General features: G+C 44.3%; 2 protein-coding genes across 4 annotated transcripts in view; one reads left to right on the forward strand and one right to left on the reverse strand.

Moving 5' to 3' along the window:
• The window catches only part of tspan31 (tetraspanin 31), a 78,670-nt gene extending 70,677 nt beyond the window's left edge, over window positions 1-7,993 (forward strand). The window contains exon 6 of the mRNA XM_039746631.1: window positions 7,416-7,993. Within this exon, the coding sequence (XP_039602565.1) occupies window positions 7,416-7,490 (75 nt within the window). The 3' untranslated portion in view covers window positions 7,491-7,993. The remainder of the gene's footprint in view (window positions 1-7,415) is intronic.
• A 46-nt stretch (window positions 7,994-8,039) lies between these two features.
• Window positions 8,040-17,471, reverse strand: part of cdk4 (cyclin-dependent kinase 4) — a 51,433-nt gene continuing 42,001 nt past the window's right edge. For all 3 annotated transcript variants that reach the window (XM_039746630.1, XM_039746628.1, XM_039746629.1), the window contains 7 exons: window positions 16,377-16,602; window positions 15,478-15,613; window positions 15,223-15,390; window positions 15,016-15,125; window positions 14,823-14,873; window positions 8,391-8,526; window positions 8,040-8,304 (listed from right to left, as the gene is read on the reverse strand). In XM_039746630.1, coding sequence (XP_039602564.1) covers window positions 8,224-8,304; window positions 8,391-8,526; window positions 14,823-14,873; window positions 15,016-15,125; window positions 15,223-15,390; window positions 15,478-15,613; window positions 16,377-16,594 — 900 coding nt within the window. In that variant the 5' untranslated portion in view covers window positions 16,595-16,602 and the 3' untranslated portion in view covers window positions 8,040-8,223. The remainder of the gene's footprint in view (window positions 8,305-8,390; window positions 8,527-14,822; window positions 14,874-15,015; window positions 15,126-15,222; window positions 15,391-15,477; window positions 15,614-16,376; window positions 16,603-17,471) is intronic.

Raw genomic sequence — 17,471 nt, forward strand, 5'->3', positions numbered from 1 at the left:
CAAGTTTGACACTCCAATGGATGCCCTTTCTGTCCTCATTAGGCTTGTGACGCGGCCTTTCCTGTGCACTCCGGGTCGCCTCCTATGGGAGGTTTGCTGGAAATGTGTTCAACTTTCTGTGCTTGCTTGTTTAGTTTGACGCACCCGTTAGCCAGACGGGACTAAAACCTCAACAAATTAAATAGTTAACAGAGCGACAAGCTCACCTGACACAGCTCTGGACCCACCAGACTACGAAGGGCCATCCATCTACATCTGCTCACCTGGCTGACGCCTTCATCCAAGGTACAAGGTACTTACAACATTTCTAATATGGTTGGTTTCATTTCTCTTTTGGTTTTTCCAATTGGAGCACACAGGCAGGTCAAGGGGACTTGCTCAGAGTCACACAGGTGGTGTCAGTAGTGGGATTTGACCTCACAACCCAAAGCTTTATAACTGCTAAGCCACACTGCCTAAGCAAACAGATAGGGGTGAAAGGCACTATATAATAGATTGATAATGGCTGACACCTTCGTCCAAAGTGACTTACAACATTTGAGATACAGACTGGGCACAGGCAGGTAAAGGGACTTGCTCAGGGTCAGATGGTTTCAGTAGTGGGATTTGAACCTCATAACCTAAGGGTTTGGAGTCCAAAGCCTAAACCACTATGCCACTGGGAAAAATTTTCAGAAACAAACTCCAGCCGGTGGTCTTCCGCATACAGAGTCTGTGTGGTGGTGTAAGAGGTTGAGCAGAGCGGATGTGCACATTGGACAATCGCACAATGCAGCTGTGTACGGTAGATAGTCATTTTTATATTAAATTTTTTTTTCTTTGCCTGCTAAACTTCAATAAAAAAAAAAAAAGGCGTTGAGCGCCAGCAAATAGAGAAGCGCGGGCGGGCCTCCTCGTCTCTCCCCCTGCCCTTTTGTTTTTGGACAATCGTTCTTCTCCACTGGTGCATCACGCGTGTGCCTCTTCACTTCACACACCTTGCCGGGGGTGGGTCAAAAGTAAATCTTAGCCCTTGGGTGGTCTGTACGTAACGTGCGTGGCATGCTGGGGTGGCTCTGGAGGTGGGAATGGTGCATTGATGAGCAATATGTGCAGGACTGACCTGTTCCCTCATTAGTGCCTTGGCTGCACCTGCTCCCCACCCAACAGCTAAGGGGCAAGGGTGTGGAAGAAGCAAAAGAGAACGATAAGAATGGGAAGATACAAGACCTCAGACGTTTAAAAGGTAAGAAAGGGCAGCGTCACGGAGGTGCCAGGGTGAAGGTGGGCAGGCGGGTGGTCTGTCAGTCCGTTAGGAGTGACACCACAGGTGCCGTTTTGGCCTCTTGCTGTGGTTAGTTGTCTTTAGAAGTGCTAGGCGGGAGCATGTAAAGACTTCTGTGGGCAATGAGGTAATGGCAGCACAAATAGGAGCAAAGCCCAGCGTGGCACCCCGCAGAACACTCGGGGTCTGCCAGTAGGGGACACAAGTCCAGGATGTAACATTTGATGCGTCAGTTGGGGAGACGTCTGTCCGTGCTGTGGGGTAAGCCGAGGAAACGTCGTGTTTAGAGAGGCAGGGCCGTAGCGTAGGCCATTTGTCCTGCCCTTCATTTTAATGCACCATTTATCGTTTGACTTTGGCCTTTCCTTAACCTCCACACTGTTCACTCTTTACTTGTTTTTTTATTCTGGACTGTTCATTTGTGAGTATTTTGGAACACTGCACTATTTTGCACCGAGGGGATCTGATTTGAACCCCTGGCTGTTTTTGTGATGCGGTGTGTCCTCGTCATCGACGGCTGTGGGGTCAGGCGAGTCCTAGAAGCGTCTCAAGGAGCGTGGAGCCAACTTGGACCGTCACAGTCAAACAGTGAGTAATGTAGCCAAGTTACTTTTAAGAGTGACGTTGCCCACAGAGGTTTCATGCTTGTTTTGTGATTTATGACAGCCTGTGACGACTTTTAAGTGCTTTTTTTTTTGCCAAAGAACAACTCCACAATGGAGCGACCCGCCCGTGTAAAACAGAAGTTTTTTTTTTTAAGATGGCGGGTTTGTGCCTCAACTCATTGCAGCATCTAAAAAACAAAACGCAACACAAAACCCACCGCCTTGTCAATGTGTCATTCCTCCAACTCCTCTTCTAGATTTGCTACACGACAAAGGGTGCTTCAGCACTCCCCTCATGCATCATCAGCAGACTCCTCCTCAAGACTCAAACCCGTTCACGTTTGGGTTTAAAGGCCGTAGCTTTTTTTTTTTCCCCCCATATTATTTATTACTGCAATCAGAAATATTTTTGCACTGTGTGTTCCTTCAGTGCCTTTCCTCGTTTTTGGGTGTGTCTGAGCCCCTCTCTTGGCTGCGTTTTTCAAGGCGCCTTTCTCCCCTCCTGTCATCTTTGAAGACGACTCCCTCAGTGTGCCTCCTCCACTATTCCTCCTCCTCCCACTTCCTGTTTTGTCACCTGACCAATCAGATTGCTCTGTGGGACTTAGTGACTTATATGACTCAGGCGCCGCCACGAGTGGCAGCCTTTCCAGCAGCTCCGTGTATGATCTTTCTGCCTTTTTCTCTATTTTTCTTTATTTCAACGATCACTCCTACCACTTTCTTTTTTCTATCTAGTGTTTTATTATAATAGGAGACGCTTCATTGAATCAGCAGAAGTGACACTGGAAATTTTAATACAGTTGTCTTCAGAATAGTAGCAGTGTGTTTAAAAAAAAAAAAAAAACGAATAAAGCTCCGAATCCTCATCATCACATTTATTTCCGTACACGCAAATGCATTGGGAACACTGCACATTCTGTTCCAAATCAACACATGAAGAAAAATGAATCAAATTTGGGTTATTCCTTTACAGAAAGTGAAGAAAAGGGAAACAAATAGCAGTGTCTGCATTCTTCTTGACAAACTCAAATCATTCGCCGTAAAAACTGAAAAATGTTTCAAGGTTTTGCTTTCCTTTGAATCACTGAACTCCTATTTTTGTTGTTTTTGCTGCCCAGCTGTATTGGCATGAAGTCGACCAACTTCTGGGCCCTGGGTATTCCAGCTCAGGATGATTGGACTTCTCTTAGTTTTGCCTCAGAAACAGCATTTTTGATGTCAGCCCACAAGTTAAGGCCCGGGGACTGGGCTGGCCGCTCCATAACGTCAATCCTGTTGCTGGTTTACTGATGTGTTTTGGGGTCCTTGTCTTGTTGAAGCCCCCATTTCAAGGGCATTTCCTCTTTAAGCATTCTGAGGTCTTCAAACTGATCCATGATAAATAGGCCCGACGCCACAGGATGAGAAACATCCCCATCTCATGATGCTTCAGTGTACTGTGGCTTGAAGTCAGTGTTTGGAGGGCGTCTGTGCCCTCTCCCCCCAACCCAAAAACAACAATCTTGCTTTCATCAGTCCACAAAATGATGTACCATTTCTTTTTAGTGTGTTGTCACTCTTCAGCACATTTGTTTCCCCCCCCCCAAACATGGGGCTTCTTGCCAAGAGCTTGGCTTCTCATAGGCGTCTTCTAATTGTCACACAGGTACTCGCAGGTCACTTTTGACCTGGATCATTGCACGAGTCTTTGCCATTTTGGTTATTCTTTGATCCTTTCCAATGGTAGTTTTTAGTTTTCTTCCACGTTTTGCAAGTGTTGGTTGCCATCATTTTTGCTGAGCGGCCAGTCATTTTCTGCACTTCTTTCTTTGTAGGTTTTCTCCTCTCCAATCAACTGTTTAATCTTCTGAACAATGTCTGGAGTGGCCCATCTCACCCAGACTTTCAGAGAGAAGTGCACTCTGACCAGCGTGTGCGACGTTTGCTGCCTTCCTTCCTTAACTAAGGGCCGCAACTGAATTGAATTCCACACTGCTATTATTTTGAACAGCCTAATATTCCCGTTTCTTCACTTTCTGTAAAAGAATAACACAAATTTGATCAATTTGTCTTCATGGTTTGATTTGTGATAGAATGTGAAGCGTCCCCAACGCATTTGCGTGTATGGAAAGAAAAGCTCTGATACGGATGTGGAGCTTGATTCACTTTTTTTAAAAAACACTGCTATTATACTGAAGCAGGGGTGTGTGGTCAGGGGAGGCAGGTGAGTCTCACCTGTCATCATGAAAAGTAAAAAAAAAAAAAAATGTGTCCACTGGTCTGTGCTATAAATGTGTATGATTCCAATGCTTATCATTTTTGAAGTCAAAAATCACTGAATTTCCTGTTCAAATACAGTGGAGAAACACGAGGAGGTGCGGCAGTGACAAGCCTCACCTCACCTCGGACTGCACTCTCCGTCCCACACCGACGGGTTGATGCCTCTGATTGGCGCGTGCCCGTTGCGGTCTCTCTGTTTGTCGCCAATACAAGGTTTGCAGACGTTTATTATACATCCCGACCTTCCACAGTCTGGCTAATATCTTTAATGAATGTGTGACATATTTTGTCTTGCTGATCGGAAATAAAACCGCAGTGAAAAGGCACAAGGCGAGCGAGGCAGACAGTACCGTGCCGTCCTGAAGGGGGCACATGTGAGCCCAAAAAATGCTCGTTGCTGCTGTTCTCCGCAGAGTCGCCGATAAGTTAACGACATCAGAAAGTCAAGTGCACTGCAGCGCACCGTTAATTTTAATTTTTTTTGTTATGACTTACTGCCAAAATGGAAGATTGAGATTTTTAAAACTAAAGGAAAGTATGGAGGACTTTTCCAGGAAAGTGACAAGAGATTTTCGTGGAGAAGGATAGGCACATGGACTTCATTTACAAATTAAGGTAAAACCAGAAACGGTTTTCAATTTTATAAAAAACTAGCCAACTCGCGGCGTACCATACGCCGCATAATCAGGCCGGTTCTTTAATGATTTTTGAGCACAGGGAGAAAATTAACACTTGAAAAATCGGTATTGTAATAAATCAGCAAGAAAAGCAACATTGTAACAATGCACAGAACGAACCAACACACAATCGTCTGAAGTGACTGAAAACTGGCGGACCGCCATCGTGCCTTCTCCTCTCAGACAGGGGGGGGGATGGGGGTGGACGGCGCTCAGGTGCGGAGTGTGGAACGGGAGGAGAGGAGAAGGACGTCCACTCCGCTCCCTCCGTCAAGCTAGTCTGCTGATTTCTCGTCCAGTATGCACTGCCTGCTCATGTGCCCACCTCCAACTCGTCACTCGAGTCGTTGTTGTCTTTGCACAGTCCAGATGCACCTGTGACTCACGTAGACTTTTCATTGCTCTGTGCCGTTTTGCCTGCTTTTCTATATATAATCCACCAAGACACCCGACCACAGTAGTAGCGAGGTGTGTACAAAGGGTAGGGACGTAATCAGTGGGCAGGGAAATGTCTTCCGTGTTCCTGCAGGAGCCATCTAAGAAGACGCATGTTTGTCGCGGATGCGAATTGCTGTATGTAGCATGTAAAACAATTTGCTATGGTGCACGCGGTCATGCGTCGTAACCGAAAACTCGTTTTTTAAAGACTGCTTACTTCATTGTGTTTTAACCTCAGTTGTAAAGGATTGTTTTAAGGATCCCATGGGACACCCCTCGCAAACAGTTTCACACGCTGCATATGGCGATTCACCTCCGCGAGGAACATGCCTCTATGAACAGTCAACGTGGCTCGGAGGTGCATGTGGCCTCTACAAAAGACGAATATAAATGATGCAGTTTTTTCTGTCGTCGCGTCCGAGTTGGTGGGCGGGGCTCTGCGAGTTGTCGTCGTATCCAGTGGTCTTGGCTCCTTTGTGTCTGTCTTGTCGACGGCTTAGTGAATCCACTGCCCTTCCGGCGTGCTTTCCATGAGTGTCTTGGCTTAGTGAATTATATAGAGATAGAGATGGGATCACTAAGAAAATAAACAAATATTTAAAAACTAAATTTTGACCTTAAACATTTTTGTTCTACTTGATATCCTTTTGTTGAACAGTCTGTATTAAAATTGACTGAAGCATCAGAATTAAGCTTTTAAAAACAAATGTCTCAATTAAGGTCAAAATTGAAATACATTTTTCTGTACACCACTTTATACTTTTATTTGTATTGAATGAGTGTGAATTGTGAAATTGCAATGGCGAATTTAGAACATGTGGATGGTGAGGAGCAAATGCTCTGTCTCACTGCTATAAATGTAACATTCTTTCTCAGCCAAATATGCGCCTCACCTGTGTGTGTGTGTGTAAAGAATGAGATGAGATATGAAACATAACAAGTAGTCAATGTACCAACTGAATAGTCAATAAGTGACTCTTTGGGGTTCATAGATTTGTAAATCTCACTCTGAAGGAGTCCTTGCCGTTGTGTCACTCTTCTGAACACCACTGTAAATATCAAATCGAGCTCATAGTCTACTTGGCCTCAGAAGCCAGCATTGCCTCCTTTAGCAGAAATGACTTGTAAGGATTTGCAGCTTGATTCACTTTTTTTAAACACGCTATTATTCTGAACACAACGAATTTATATTAGTCAGTTTTTTTTTTTTTAACCAACTCCTGTAACTCAAATATGGCTTCTGACCCCCAGCCCTGATCTGCACACACTCGTCTTGGCCCCTCAGAAATGGCATGGTAAGTAAGCCTTCCTGTCCACTAAGTTTCAACGCATTATCTGAGCTCGTGAATGCATCGTAGGCTGGAACCTACCACACACAAGTCCTGTACGAGTATGGGTACAAAAGATTATCACTGATCCGACTCGCCAGGGCATCACCTGTCAGGCAAACTTATTTGAAGCTAAAGCAGTGTGTCACCTAAACAAGTGACATTAATCTGACTAATCAGCTTCTACTTGCTATTCCTGCACACTTTAATCCTAATGTTTTTTTTTTTCCTTTGTATTGCCCTTTGTATGTTGGCTTGTATTTTTTCTTATATTTTAGCTTTTGTATTCTGTATCATCCCTGTTATGTTGCACTGACATTCCTAAGGCACAGTAGTGTACTTTAGCCATTAAAGAATTCAAATTCTGAACAACTTCTGGAATTTTCTGTAATCGAGGCCCTGTGTTCTTCTAGAAAACTCTGTATATGTGACGAGGGTTGGAGGATGCAGGGCTGGCTACATTCCCAATGAACTCGGTCGGGTGAGCTTCTCAACAGAGGCAGTGCAGCTGTTAATATACTAAAATGTTATCCAATCAGCATGGTGGCCTACATTTACTCTTCTCCCCTTTCTGTAATATTACAGTTGGCCTGTGGGAACTCATTATTCCAAACTTGCAACTCTGTATCAGGTAGGGGCCAATACTTTTTCACAGCAGTCTGATGTCCATGTTGAATTGAAGTCTCCCCCACCAGGATTTACAATTCAGTTCCCCCAAAATGTCTGAATACGGAATTTTCCAGTAAACCCACACCATACAAGACGGCTGGCTGTAACTTGCACTAAGCCACTATAGTGCACCCCCCACTAACAAATCCTCTGTCTCACTTTTGTCTTTCAGATCCTGGGTGTTTGGTTGGCGATGCGGTACAGGAATCAGAAGGACCCGCGAGCCAATCCCAGCGCCTTCTTGTAAATGTCTTGCGTCCTTCTGTCACCTGTGCACACCCAGCCCGTCAGTCTTCACCCTTATATATGCTTATTGATGCTCGAGTGGGAGGAAGAGGAGGAGGAGGAAGGTGGCTCCTCCCAGATCACTACTGTACATTCTTGCTATTGGGTGCGACTAACTTATGACACATGGAAGTGGGCCCCTGCCCAACCTCAAGTGAATTATGGACTCCTTCTCGCTTTTCTCTCTCTCTCCCTCCCATCCCCTGTACACAAAGCGCTGCCATACAACTGAGCCAATGTGCCACAAGCACCCAGACAGTCCTTCAGCCATCGAGGCAAACAGCTTCACTCTGGCAGTGCCAGCTCCACTGCCCCCGGTGGTACCTGCAAGCGTCATTTTCTTAATTTAAATTTGCCAAAAAAAATGTGCTGGAACAATTATGAATTTGTGCTTTTTTTGTTCCCAGTGATGTCATTGTGCAACTTAATGTGATTTTTATGGAATAAAGGCTTTAGTGCCCTCCCTCTGCGCGTCTCCTGCTTCCTTCCACAATCAAACCACTTGAACAGCTCAAAATGCAAATGTTTAATAAAAATTCCCAACTTTACATCGCACCATCCCAGTTCAACATGATCAGTGTGCCACGAGGCTGCTTTGGGGGCAGAGCTACCAGCCACATATGTGCTCAAAGTGTCAGTCTGCTTTGTGTAGAAACCTTTGAAAAAAACGCCACCACAGGGCAGGCAGGTTCACCTCAGACCATCTCTGTGAAGTACGGGTGCTCCAAGGCCTTCTGTGCAGAGATGCGCCGAAGAGGGTTGAACGTTAACATTTCCTGCAAGAGACAAGGCAGAACAGTGAAGAGAACAGAGGAGAGGTGTGGTGTGGTGTCACACTCGGATCAAATGGTGTGCATCGTACCCGTAACAACGCAGCTCCCTGTGGATCCATCTCTGGGACGTAATCCCCAACCGGTCGTGGGCTCGGAGACGCAAAGGTGCAGCGTGGCACGGTAACGGCAGTGGGCCATTCTTCTTCTGGAGGAAGGCCAATGAAGCTGCAGAAATTTAAAAAACAAAAATGGCAGCTGAAAAGAGCAATACAGCAGGTACAGTGGTTTGCAAAAGTACTCGGCCCTCTCTGGAAACCATCCCCCCCCCCATATTTCCATCTTCCATCATTACAACCTTTAAAAATCACAGTGAACTTTTATTACTCTGTACATATTTTGAAGCTTGGTGAACTAAACAAATGCCAACGGACAGTCATGTTATGAAAAATGCTGTTGAAAAAGTAATGGACCCCCTTCACATGACGCCGTCAATACTTGGTAGCAGCACCAATAACTGCTTGCCATCGCTTTGGATAGCCATCTATAAGCTTTGCAAGCCTGGAGGGAGAACAGCAGCTTGCAGAACTGCTCCAACTGGGCAAAGTTTGTGAACTGCAGTTTTGAGATCACAGCACAAATTCCGGACTCTGGCTAGGCCACTGCACAACCTGGGCCTTCTTTTTGTCAAGCCATGCCTTGGTTACTTCTGCCCCGTGTTTCACGTCATTGTCCTGCTGAAAGGGGTAGCGTCATCCCAGTCCTAATTTCATGGCTGACGCTTGAAGGTTTTCTTCCAAAATCTTTACATACTTCTTATCCATTTTTCCTTCAATACGGACAAGGGGACCTAGTGCCTGCCCTAGAGAAGCAGCTGTCCCAAAGCATGAGGGGCCCCTCACCATGCTTGACAGTAGGTATGGTGTTTGTCCTTCCATGCGCCAGACAAACACTTTTGTGTTGAGGCCAAAAAGTTCAATTTTGATCTCATCAGACCAAATTACTGATTCCAGACTGCAGAACTCTTGTCAAGCGGTCTGTTAGCGAATTCGAATTGAGCTTTCATATGACTTTTTTTTTAGTAGTGGCTTTTTTTCAGGCAACTCTGCCATACAGCCCCCCTTCGATATTGTAGTCTTGTGCACTCCAGCTGCAGAAAGTCACTGAGAGTCGCCTTAGGATTTGCTCGCTCTTCTCCGACTAGTCTTCTTGACATTTTCTTTGTTATTTCAACAGGGTGGCCTGACCTAGGCCCGTTCACTATGCTTCCAGTTGTCTTCAGCTTCGCTATGATGGCCTTCACAGTGGACACATTGAGGCTAAAGAGCTTGTCAATCTTCTTGGCACCATTGCAATCTTTAAAATTCTTAATCACAGTGGTTTTCAAGTCATTAGAAAGTTCCTTTGTCTTCATTTTTATCAGTTTGAGGTTTCTCCACAGAAGCCACTTGTGCCGATTTCTAAGTTGGATGATCCTAAGAACTGGCCTGAATAATCACTCACAGACCAGTCAACATGCTAGAGCAGGGGTGTCCAAACTACAGCCTTTGGTCCATTTTGAATTGGCCTGCAGCAAATTCCAAAAATATAATGAAATACAGCCCACACATGAAACTTCTTCTTAACTGTATTGTACTTCGTAGGTTTAACACAAGGTGGAGCTACGGTCTTGATCAAGGCAGCACCTTCACAAACAAGGTGACCAAAAATGGCAGAACGAAAGAATCACACAAGAACAAGCAAGTACAGAAAATTTCAGACACCGTGGGGGGAAAAATGAATATTTCTTCCTAGAAGTCGAGGGCAAGTGTCTATTTGATTTGCAATGAAACCATCGCAGTGATCAAAGGGTATAATGTGCGTCGACACTACGAAACCAAACATCCGACCTACACTGGGGCCGAGCGAGAACAGGGAGTTAAGCAACTGGCAGCTTGTCTGCTAGCTCAACAACAGTATTTTTTTCCACACTAACCAAAACACAAGAAAATGGCACATTAGCCAGTTACAAGGTAGTACAACTCACAGGAAGCCTCTCTCAGGCGGTGATGTCATAAAACAGTGCCTCACTAAAGTCGCAGGAATAATGTGCCCGGAGAAAATGCAGAAATTCAACAACGTGCGCTTATCCAGAAACGCAGTTGTGCGGCGAATTGAAGATTTGTCAGCTAACTTCAAACATCAAGTGTCAGATAAAGCTGCTGCTTTTGATTTTTACTCGATTGCATGTGATGAGAGTGCTTTGTCTATCTAGTCTCCTGAACCATGAGGACTTGGGACTTGAAATTTGGAATGCAAGTTACCTATATGTATATGGCCTATAAGTGCTCGCTAAGAAACAGTTTTAAAAATGTGGTCCAAGCACAAAATCTTAGTTTTTTTTTTTAGACTAATTTGTCTGTCTGTCCGCTTTTCACAAGAGAACTACTTAACAGATTTAGATCAGATTTTTTTTCTACAATTTTCTTGAACATTCGTTGATTTTGCAACTTCTCTCATCCCACTAAGAATAATAGTTTGCTTGCAGGAGCGATATATATTCGTGCGAATCCGAGAGAGAGGCTGCGGGCTGAGGGGAGGGGGAAGAGTGATGTCAGGAGTAGGGAGCTGGGCGGGGCCTCCTCACTGTCCTGTTTCACTACTACGCAGGCGAAGCCGCAAGGGATGGCTAGTACTACAATAAATGAAATCCCATTAATGGAGAGCTGTGATGCAGTTTTTTCTTTAAGCATATTCAATTATGAAGCATAATGTACCTATATTTGATTGATTTTGCTAGCTTAATACACAGGAGGTGAGGCGATATGCCTCACCTCAAGTGGGTGGCCTAGCTGTTCACATACTTGTATGTGGCTCCCAGTGAAAAAAGTCTGGACACCCCTGTGCTAGAGGATCAATTGTTTACACAATTGTCATACAGTCTCCAAACTATTAGGGCTCGAATATTTATTCAACAGCAGATTTCATGGATATGTTCTTTCTCGTTGGAGCAAGATTTGATTTTCAGGATTTTTTTTGTGAAAATATATTGTCCATGCGGTCCTCATTTACATGTAACAGTATGAAACTAAAGATGCCTTTTCAAAGATAACTACTACAAGAAATTTGAAACTGTCTAGGGGCTCAAATATTTTTTCCACCCACTGTACCAGCAAATGAGGACATGTAGCCAAGAGATTACGTGACTCTTCCATTGAGAGAGAATGTCCGAGAAAGCGCTAGATACGGGCACCGTTCCCAGGCGTCTCAGAGTAGGAAATGGTCCTAACGGCTCAAATCTCAGTCATGCCCTCAGTAGTAAAAGCACTTTTAACAATGTTTTTTTTGCCAATTTAGGAAACTACTCAAAACTTCTCTGGGATTAAGGAGAGCAGCTGTGGTAATGTGGTTGGAGAGAGAGAGAGAGAGAGAGAGAGGGAGAGGGAGAGGTGGGTGCATTCTGGGAACAACGTGAACAAACTCATAACGTGACGGAAAAATATTCAAACCTTGTACATCATGTGACTGCTACAATGAGTGAAGTGCTGTCAGTCAAAATGAAAAGGGTTGACAATGTTACGTGTAAAGGGCAGCTTTGCCATCGAGATGATGTCACAACCATTTCTTGGATTTTTGCACCATTACGAGATGCAAGGTAACACAGATTTTTAATAACATTCCCATACCCCCGGGATTCAACATGAGGTAATGTTAAATTAAACTTGAGGTAACGGCTGGCTTAACAGCAGTATAGCCCCCAAACCAACCCCAAGGGCAAAGCAGTGCATTGGGTCCCTCTACCTACACAACCACTCAGTGAGTCCCAATATACATAGATTAGCAACTGCCCGGCGTGCCCATGCAAAAAGACAGCCCTAAGCAAGGTGCATTTATGCAATTTGCTAGTTTTCCTGAAGATAATGGCATGATAGACAGTGCACACTATGGTTTTGTGAGGTACAACGACTGGAGTGGAGACATGTTGGCAATCACCATGTTTAGTAACAGATTTTATATATAATAAATAAAAAAAATAAAAAAAAAAACTCTACACAGTGGTTCATTCATGAGTGAGGGGAAAAGGGCGAGATCGACAGAATGATGAAGGAGGAGCCAAGTCGAAAGGTGAAAGTCTCGATCTACGTCCCTAACCTCACCTATGGTCATGTGCTTGGGGGTAATGACCAAATGAATGACATCAAGGGTACAAGCTGCAAGATGGCTGGCTCTCCCTTAGAGAGGGGGTGAGAAGCACAGCCATCCGGCAGAGGCTCAGAGTAGAGCCGCAGACCCTCCACCTCGAGAGAAGCCAATTGAGGTGGTTCGGGCATCTGATATATGCCCAGATGGGGCTGGGCGGTCTCATGGTCTGGAACCCCTGCAGATTTTATTATTTTCTCCAGCTGTCTGGAGTTTTTTTTTGTTTTTTTCTGTCCTCCCTGGCCATCAGACTTTACTTTTGTTCTATGTTAATGAGTTGTCTTATTTTAATTCTTACTTTGTCTTTTTTCTCTTTCTTCATCATGTAAAACACTCTGAGCTACATTATTTGTATGAAAATGTGCTATATAAATAAGTGTTGTTGTTGATATGGAATGTAGAAAACATAAGGACACGACCAGCCGGGATAAAACCCCGGGCTTGCTGGGAGGGTTATACCTGCCAGATGGCCCGGGAACGCCTTGGGTTCCCACAGTATAAATTTAACCGTGGCTGGGGAAAACAAAAAATCACGTATGGGCCTCACTACTAACACTTTTACCCCCCGTGAAAAAAAACTGGTTCCCAATGTACCAACATTTAAGAGGGGGTTTTGGAGGAGCGACCACATCTCCCTGGGGTCCATTCAGCCAGAGTTCGGCAGAGACACAAAGTGGCTAGCACATAGCGCAGGTCGGGGAGGTTGGCGAGTGAAGCGAGCAGGGGGAACCCCCTAGTTTTAATATATTCATTGAGACTAGGTAGGTCTGGGATATATGCAAGACATCACACGCTGTTCAAGCCTACGATAAGCAAGTCTCTTGGAGTACTAGGGAAAGCAGACGGTGCATGTGTTATTCATTAAAGCACTCGTGTGGCAATAACGTGCTTGTGTATACGTATGTCTTTCATACAGTACTTTTGTGGTTAGTGTATGCATATACATATCTATGTATGCGTGTGCTAATCTTAAAGTGCGACAGTAGACCAACCCGGTAACAAACCTGACAAGTACACTTACCCTTAAAGAATAGGTAAAGGGTAAGTAGAGGGAAATACCATGATAATACAATGACCAAAAGTAACAAAAAGATCAAGAAAAAAGGATAGCCACATGGAACATTTTCGCTTTTTTAGGGTACAGAAAAGCTAGAGAATTTGAAACAAGAAATGAAAAGAACGAAAATTGACACGACGGCTGAATCCCGGTGATTTTTGGAGTGGCAACTACAGGGTAACACATTCTGGAACAGAAATGGACAGACCTGAAACAGCAGAAGTACCAATGATCCTTAATAAAACATCCTCTTATTCTCATTCCTAGTTAAGTGTAATATAACAAAAGAATGATTTTAGAGTAGGACAAAAAAAAAAAAAAAATTGAGGGACACTATTATAGTCATAAGCCATGAAGAAGAAACTGACAAGATGACTTGGAAGAAACAACTGGAAGAGCAAAGGGAGGTGGGAATCCTGTCATAATGGGTGATATGAATGCAGTCGTAGGACGGGGAAAAGATGATGTTGTTGGGGATTTTTGGATTAGAAATGAGAGGCAAGAAGTTTATTGAATTCTGCGAAAAGGAAACACTCAGGAGGCAGAGGAAGACCACATTTGTGATATCTTAAGCAAATAATGAAAGATGTAGGATGCAGGAACCAAAAAAAAAATGAAAAAGGCAGTGGAAAAACGAGAGGAGTGGAGAGTTGCTGCAAACCAATCTCCAGAATGAACACTAAAGAGATTTTACGAGGCATTTCCTGTGGCCTAAACAGCAGGGAAGGTGATTCTTGTGTAACTATGGCTGTGGATTGTTCACGGTTGAACAAACACTTCCATTATCAGGCTTAACACTTATGCGGTGTTTGTCTCAGCCTTTCCATCTCGGTGCTTGTTAGTTTTATTCTTGACATTGTTACAAAGTAGCCTGCGTCAACGAGCAACTGTGGAGTACTTCATGAGAGTGTCATAAACCTTTTATTTGAAGGTAATCCTGTCCGTTTGACTATTACTAAACTTTAGTATCAGAAATGACATCACATTTCTAAGGAAACTACCAACTATAATCACAAGTACAATTTTGTGGCTTAGGCTGCCATAAAATCGTGACGTCATTTAAACTGTGATTAGGTGAAGGATGTTTCAAAAACTATTTCTCGTGTCCTACCCTGATGCAGCACAAATTCTTATCTTAGTCAGGCCTTTAGTGTGATTCTTAGGAGCAATTCTGAGATGCAAGATAAATACGAGGATAGATCAAGGAGAGGCGCTAGTAAAAACTTCTCAGGAAACGAACAAGTGTTTAAATGCACTCCAACACCGCTACTACGTACGGTTCACTTACTCAAAAATCTTTCCCAGCTGACTCATCTCTGAATCTCCACAGAACAGCGGCCTGTAAGGTGAGAGAGAATGCTGAATGAATAGTAGAAGAGCAATCCGACAGTCACAGCCTCTCCCATTGGACATGCCAGGAAGTGAACGCATACACAGAAGCACAAAACATCCACCACGATGAGGAAGACATGAAAACTTACTTCCGCCTGAACATTTCTGCAAAGATGCAGCCAGTGCTCCAGATGTCAACCGGCGTGGCATATGTGGACAGCAGCAGCACCTCTGGAGCCCGGTACCAGAGTGTCACCACCTGTAAGGTCAAAGGAGAGTATTGTTGGGAGTAGGGAAGAGGGAGAGATAACTTCAAGTGGCGGTGCAGACCCCTGAAGCAATAAGAGAGCTCTTACCACTGGGGTCAGTGCCATGTGACAGCTGTAAATACGGGCCAGGCCAAAGTCAGCCAGTTTCACTTGCCCACGGCTGGTCACCAGAATGTTCTCGGGCTTGAGGTCACGATGGACAATCCGGTTCGCGTGGAGAAAGGACAGGCCACTCAGAAGCTGCTTCATGAGATCCTAAAAATAAAGGAAACACACTTGTGTTATGGAACATGGTGTCAAAACGTGCAACTGCACACAAACCAGACAGAAAGGAAAACACACCTGGATCCTGAAGGCAGGAAGCCCTGGGGCTGGAGCCTTCTCTAGGTAGGTCTTCAGGTCTTGGTCCACATGCTCAAACACTAACGTAACCCTAATCTCCTGGTCCGATCGGATGGTGGCACACACATCCATCAATCTGCAGCAGACAGAAACAAGAGAGCTGGAGCTGTGCGACTAGTGAAGTGTCCTACTCAAGGACTGCAGTGGCTGCAGGTTTTTCATTCTAACCATCTTCTTAATTAGTGGCCAGTTGTTGCTGCTACTTCTTTTGCCTTAATTGTAATGGATTTGCTATTTAAGACCCCTTAATGGTTTCTTTTTTCCTTAATTAGCAGCCAAACGGTAATGATGTTCCTAACAAGCCAACACACAGACTCAGGTTTGTTGGCCATCATACGATATCTGAAAATAGAGGAAGGTGAAGGTCCCAGGATTGTGCTCAGGTCTAGAAAATTTTTTATGGTTCTCTTATGAGAAACGAAGATCCACCATTTTGGAAACGTTTGCTGTGGCAGAATGAGAGCACGAGCATTGGCCCATGGAATTAAATAACTGGTTAAATTAATAACGCTATTCAGCTTGCTCACGTCACATCTCATTTTTGTTTGGCGGTCATTTATGGAAAAAAGGTGCAATTCAGAGGACCAAGTCTTACAAAACCAAGGGAATTAAAATGAAGGGAATAGAAGTCAAACAGCAGAAAATGATCACCGATTAAAGACTAGAAGCAAAACCAGCGTGACACTGGGGCCCCTCCAGATTACATCTGGACAGGACTGTGCTAATGCCACCTACATCACACATTCCAACCCTGGCATACAGTGGCCAGGAAACTACTAAAAGTAGAGTCTTAAAATCAATCAAGTGCCTGGGCCTCACCACAAAACACATCTACTTACTTGACGATGTTTGGGTGGTCAAACTGTTCCAGCTGTTTCAGAAGGGTCACTTCCCGGAGTGTTGATAATGGCACACCATCCTGATCCCTCTGAACTCTGACACTCTTCAAGGCCACAAATTTCCCGCTCTGCAGGTCCCGGGCCTTGTACACAGTGCCGTAAGCGCCGCCTCCTATCTCGGCCACTGGCTCATACTGCATTTGACACTCCTGTGCCATGTCTGGAGCTGTGGGAACAAAAGGACACTCGAGATCAAGCAATCCTGTTTGACCATTCAAGTGGGCATACATGGGAGCAGATCACTCCCCAAACAAACTGGGGCAACTCTCCAAAGTCGACAGGAGCTGCATGACCAGGAAAGAAATGAAGCCCGTAAAAATTATAAAGGCAGCGGTGAAACTCAATCTGGCTAACAGTGCTTAGGAGTAAAAAGGTCACCAGGCTACCCAGGTGCCTCTCTCTCATCCACACCTGAAGACAAATATGCAGCTTCATCAGCACAGACTCAAAGAATAAAATTAAAAGGAATGGACACAAACACACACATCTGAGGCAATGAAGAAAGGGGATACGCACACAGAAGGTCACAAGCACCTATTAGCATGTTTGCATTTTCATTTTGTACATTTTACATTTTTTGCAATAACAATGACAGTTGTACTGAATTTGTGGGTGTGTTGAGGGAAACTATTACCTGGGGGTCCCAGCCCCCATTTACACAGAGTGTTATGCACAGACAACTTTCACCTTCACTTCTTTATAGAGCCTGTGAATTACAGTTCTGCCACATTGTAGTCAGGCTGGCATTTTATCCCTTAGCTTTTCAATTACATTTTTAAACCCCAACCCGGCTTTCGTTTGCATTTGTTTGTGCGTTTCATTTCAGTTAAGTGGTAATGTCACCCAATGCACATTGTACTGGCCACATTTTGTATCCTGAAATTCAATGCTCTTAGATTTTTCTCTCTTAAAATATACAACACAAGGATACTGCTAACTAGGGATAAAGAATTGCTAATTTTCCTCTCTCTTTTTCAGTCATATCATCAATTGGCTGTTATGATCATCCCCATTTTTTTTGTTTATTTTGGTTGG

Source organism: Polypterus senegalus, chromosome 3, assembly GCF_016835505.1.
Source record: "Polypterus senegalus isolate Bchr_013 chromosome 3, ASM1683550v1, whole genome shotgun sequence".
NCBI classification, from domain to species: Eukaryota; Metazoa; Chordata; class Cladistia; order Polypteriformes; family Polypteridae; genus Polypterus; species Polypterus senegalus.